At 38.6% G+C, this 6000-nt stretch overlaps 1 protein-coding gene across 1 annotated transcript in view; it reads left to right on the top strand.

Annotated features, from left to right (window-relative positions):
* Window positions 1–6000, top strand: part of pcxb (pyruvate carboxylase b) — a 248629-nt gene that overhangs the window by 17141 nt on the left and 225488 nt on the right. Inside the window, exons 7-8 of the mRNA XM_017471914.3 lie at window positions 237–354; window positions 2205–2356. Of these exons, the coding sequence (XP_017327403.1) occupies window positions 237–354; window positions 2205–2356 (270 nt within the window). The remainder of the gene's footprint in view (window positions 1–236; window positions 355–2204; window positions 2357–6000) is intronic.

Here is a 6000-nt window from a genome sequence, read left to right on the forward strand (position 1 = left end):
TATATATATATATATATATATATATATATATATATATATATATATATATATATATAATTTTTTTATAACTGAAGGCTTGAAGGCTTGTCATGTTTTTAATTAAAGTTGCATTTTGCCTCATAGACAGCGGAGCCTTCTAGAAAAAAAATCCTGCACTTTTCAGGATTTACTCCACTTTCCATACAGGTCCATGTCTGTTAGATTGTATTAATTAATTGTAATGCATGATTTTGCAGGAGTTAGAAGAGAATTATCAGAGGGCATACTCTGAGGCTTTGGCTGCTTTCGGAAATGGTGCTCTGTTTGTAGAGAAGTTCATTGAGAAACCACGCCACATAGAGGTGCAAATTCTAGGTGAGTGTGTGTGTATGTGTGTGGATTCCTCTTACTATGATTTATTAGCTTGGCTCTGGCATATTCTAGCCATTATGTGGGAGTATTTTCACTCATTAAGCATGATTTGTTCCTCTGGCGCTTGGCGCTTTCTTGATATCATACATTTAAAAGTGAATATAACTTGTTAAGGGAGAACAGGAGTGTTTCGGTGGAAGCAGTGCACTAAGCAAAAAAGAGCAAGGACACACAGTGTCAGTGATGCAAAGTAGCTCTCTGGTGTTTTTTTTTTATTATTATTATTATTATTATTGCCAGCTCGTCACCACAACCCAGCTGAAGGACACAGGACTGGGCTGAATGTTATGGTAGAGTGGATGACCTGAATATTTTCAGAGGGGACTATTGAGCACTTATTCAAATTGGGGAGCCTATTAGAATAAAGGAAATTTTTATAGATTATACGATTATTAAGATTTTATGTATAATCTTTATAGATAATTGACATAGTTTAATAAGCACTGTACATTGTTGCTAACACTGTTATAAAAAGTTATCGTTAGGCTTCTCTGCCCAAGTGAACATTTTCTCTCTTATTAAAAATGCAGTTGCTGTTGTCCAGTGATGGAAGCAGCATTGAACTCATTGGGTTTGCACAGGGTGTGTTTCACATTTCATATACAAACAGTTTGCATATAAACATGTGCATGCATCAGATCTGGCTGGTGCAGGTTCATAAAAGTTTTATTCTAGGGTTGCCAGCCCAATAACAAGACCAAAAGATACTGATACATACTGAGTTTAGTCCAGCATCACTAAATGAGATATGATTAACAGAACGGGATCAAGATGTTTGTGTGAGTATGTGCGTTTAAGACTGGAATCGACCTTGTAGCTTCTAATGCGTGCTGAGAATTTTACTGGTATGTTAAGCATTTTCATGACACTGTTTGAGATGATTTATTGGACACTTAGCTGCCTGATGAGATGCTTGTGCCTGATGCTGACACACTTCTACTGCTGTAACTGCTCTGACTCTCCAAACCTGCCTGATTTATCCTGTTACTCTACTTCTGCTTGGAGTTTCTGCACTTATGACTCACTTTCCATTGCTGTGAATGGTCCCACATGTATACTGTAGCTTTCCACGTACAGCAAAACAGTTTATGCTCAAGACTCACTCTTGCTTTAGTGGATAAACCTGTATTCCAGGACCCTTGTTTATTAATGTGCTCATACTGAACATTCTTTCACACTTAGTACTGTTTGGCTTAACCCTCTTGCATGTGTATAGTGTAATGATTTATAATCTTTCAATCCAGTATCACCTAGAAGAGTCTGGTTCCTTATCATTCCGTCTCTGGTTTCTTCCTCATGTTATCTCATGGAGAGCTTTCCTTGGGAAACCGATCCCTGGGATAGACTCCAGGCTCCCTGCGACCATAGATAGGATAAGCAGCACAGAAAATGGATGGATGGTTGGCCCAGTGTTCCTGGGATAAGCTCCAAATCCACTGTGACCTTGACCAAGATACTGGAGATGAATGAATTAATGTTATATATCTGCTATATATCTGAACCCCATGGGAAACTCTCTGACAGGTGTAGACCTGTTATTGCAGGTTTCTGCCAGCTAAATGTAAGCATGAAAGAGCGAGACACAAATAACAGCCACTTTTCCTGCACCCTTATTATCTTATTGACAAGATGAGATCCCTACATAGTGAATAGCTCAGTAGGAGAGGCAAAATTACAGGAGACCTAGAAAGGAACAATCTGAAACACTGTATAATGGCCGAAAATATCAGTATGCTTGTTTGTTGTATTGTTTCTGTATTTTAATTATGCCACCCATGCTCTTTCCTTCCCAGGTGATAAGTATGGAAATGTGATCCATTTGTATGAGAGAGACTGTTCCATTCAGAGACGGCATCAGAAGGTGGTGGAGGTTGCTCCGGCAGCTCAGCTGGACCCTCATCTCAGAGACAGGCTCACGTCTGACTCTGTTAAACTTGCCAAGCAGGTACATATACACTCTCCCACATACACAACATAGCTCATACAATGCATCACTATTTTTTTATTCTCAGCCCACCTATGCAGCTTGTGTAGGGCATTTTTATAACATTCTCTAGAGTTGTCCGCTAACCCCTCAGGGGGATGTGTTCTCCTTGTCGAGATGGTGTGAGTAAATCCGTGGCTTTTATTTAGCAATCCCTGCAATACCAGTCACAGGAAAAAGGAAAAGGTGGGATCAGTGAGAAAGAATTGAGACAAACGCTGTTATTACAGCTTTCACTACATCCATTATTTCATCACTATTTATGATACCATCATTTATTACCCTCATCATCATCTTCATACTCATCCTCTCTTAATCTCTCTGTCTCATTTTCACTTTCCCATAATCTCATACTCATACCTGCCTATTACTCCCTGCCTTTATCTCCCTGGCTTTTACAGCACTGTACAGTGTGTTCATAGTGTCGCTCGGGTGCTAATATCAGCAAGATCACAGTCACACCCACACACATGTGCTCAGTGAAGTTGTAGTCTTTTATCTAATTTAAAAATTATTCTCACGACTTGATGTGTGTAATTATCAACCATTTTCCATCTGCCTAAGCAAAATAGTACACATGAAAGTTACAGATTATTCAGTGTCATTGTCAGTGCATTTAATTAGAACTAAGTGAGCTAATTTTGCCTCTTCAAGCAAAAAAGGAAAAAAACAAAAAAAGAAAAAAAAGAAAAGAGAAAAAGCGAAAAAAAACCATAAATGGTACCAGGTCATATTTTTAATAATAATAATAATAATAATAATAATAATAATAATAATAATAATAATAGTTGTTTTGTTGTTGTTGTTGTTGTTGTTGTTGATGATGATGATATAATAATAATAATATAGTAAAGCAATGCATTTCACAAAATTAACATTAATTAAATAGAGTAAGGTCTCTGTGAAGTGCTTTGAGATGCACAGCATTATTCAATGTGTTGAGGTAATTACCATTGAAACAGGAAGTCAGGGCGAGATATATTGAGTGGCTCCGCCTCCTTTTTAAATAGCCAATAGCGTTAAGCTTACCTCACAGCCAGGAAACCTACAACTGTTGTGGGTGGGACAATTCAGATTCTAGACAGCATTTGATTGGACAGAAAATGATGAGAAGCTGAAGTGCAGGATGATGTCATCACAATTATTGATCAGTATTGGTAGTAGAGAGAGACTGTAAATTTTGAATGCATATTGTGTCATTGTTTGGAGCGCACTAGCTTATAGATAAACTTCAGGCTAACAGATTCATACTAAAATCTACAAAACGTTTTTTTGATTTCACGGGGACTTTAACATACAATTGTACTTTACTGTGTTTTTTCAGTTTAAGTAACACGCTGTTCCCGCCTACACGGATGAACACTTATTGAGAAGTATTGTTATGGATTAATTTGCGCTACAACAAAAACAAAAAGCACCAGTTCAACCTGTTAAAAAGTTAACACCTGCCCTGCTGTTCTTTCTCTAACCCTCCCACCTCTCTCTCCCACATTCACACTCTTTTCTCTCTCTGTATTGCTCAACCTGGTCTGTGTTTGAGGTTTTAAAATAATACATGTAAATATTTTGCCTGCAGTCACGTTTTTTATATTTCTGACCTCACAAATTTGTAGCAATTGATTGAAGTGATTTATGCAATCCTACTAGATAAACTCTTTCAGCTACAAAATTTTAGCCCACTTTAGACTCTTTAGCCCATGGTGTGTGTGTGTGTGTGTGTGTGTGTGTGTGTGTGTTTCAGAAATTATTTAACAGTGTAATTTGTAGCGCAGGGAAAATCATGTCCTGTTCTGCAGACATCCGTAATGAGGTCATCCCTCACCCTGGATTATGTCTCTAGTAGCTTTCTACAATCTCTTTACATCCTGATATTTCAGACACTTTATAAAATCTAAACAACTGCTTTCTAAACACATAGGAAGCTTCATGGCAAATATACAAAAGTGCCATTTTTTTTCCACTGTCTGTCTCAGGCAGAACTTTATGATGTGTTCCAGCTTGTAGACATGGGAGAGATGTGCGTGTTTGATGCTTGGGTTCCAGAGTTTGACAAGCACTCCATAAAAACGAAGCAACACTGGTTAAGAGGTTTAAAGTCTTATGTCGTGTGTCATAATGTCGTAGTGGATGAGAAGGTGGAATTGACATTTAGCTGCTCAGGAGTGCAAATGAAAGTTGAAAATCACTCTGCTGCACTCAGAGAAAATCTTTTCTTTGTACGGATTAACCTGTGCTGATCTTTGTGCCATGTCTAAACACCACACACGTGCACACACACGTGCACACACACACACACTTACAGTACTACCCTTGTTAGCACCTTCCACTGACATCATTTTTAATGCATGCTAGTGCCCTAGGTCTAGGATCACTAGGTGGGGAGTCCAATCTGGAATCCCTCTGTCACAGAGATGTACAGTAGTGTCTATAAACGTATTTGTGTCTGTACACACACACACACACACACACACACACACACACACACACACACACACACACACACACACACACACACGTAATCACTAGGTGCGGAGTCCAATCTGGAATCCCTCTTTCAAAGAGGTGTCCAGTAGTGTCTCTAAAATTATTTGTGTCAGTACACACACACACACACACACACACACACACACACACACACACACACATAATCACTTGGTGGAGAGTCCGATCTGGAATCCCTCTATCACAGAGATGTCCAGTAGTGTCTCTAAACTTATTTGTGTCCGTACACACACACACACACCGTTACCTGTTCACATCTGCTGATAAAGCATGAGCTGTCAGTTTTGATAAGTCATTCTCTCCTATGAGAAGCAAATTTGTATGTGCCATCCTTTGAAATGACATTAGTGAAGTTGGCAGGTGCGGAAGAGAGGACAGATGACAGGAAGAGATGGAGACCCAGGAAAAATAATATTGAGTAGCTGTAGCAGACAGGATGGATACATTTTCCATTTTCATCCCTTGATGAAACTTGGCAATATGATGGTATGAGTTTGTTGACAGGGAACCCTATCATTTGATGTGCAATGCACTCACACATGGTTATGTTGCTGTTCACACAGCAGGGGTCAGTGTGAGTCCCCAGGTGCCCTCTAGTCACATGTCCACAAACACATAGACTGTATCCCAATATCCCTACTATCTTACTATACAGTAGATGAAAATCCAAAGGAGCAGTATGTCCGAATTCTGAGTGTTCATAAAAGAGTAGGTGAGAAATACCCAGATGACCTACTGATTTCGCCAAGAGTTTGCAGTAGGGAATCAACAAACTCCATCCCATGATGGAGCGGAATAGCTGTCAGAATCAAAAATGGCAGAAGGCAGCATATAAAAATCGTGTCCTTTTTAAAAAAAAAAAGTTGTAGGTCACATGACAATGCCAACATTGAATTGTATTCATACTACACATTTATACCGATCAGTACGTACTGTATCAACGGCCAAGTAGTAGGTACAGAATCGAATGCAGTAGGTACTGTCACACTACATAATTTTGAATGCAACCATCGAATATTAAAATAGTATATACTTATATATATATAAAATAGTATATACGCTATATATAGTATAATAGTATATATGCAAACCGAAGCACATGT

Source organism: Ictalurus punctatus, chromosome 7 (assembly GCF_001660625.3).
Source record: "Ictalurus punctatus breed USDA103 chromosome 7, Coco_2.0, whole genome shotgun sequence".
NCBI classification, from domain to species: Eukaryota; Metazoa; Chordata; class Actinopteri; order Siluriformes; family Ictaluridae; genus Ictalurus; species Ictalurus punctatus.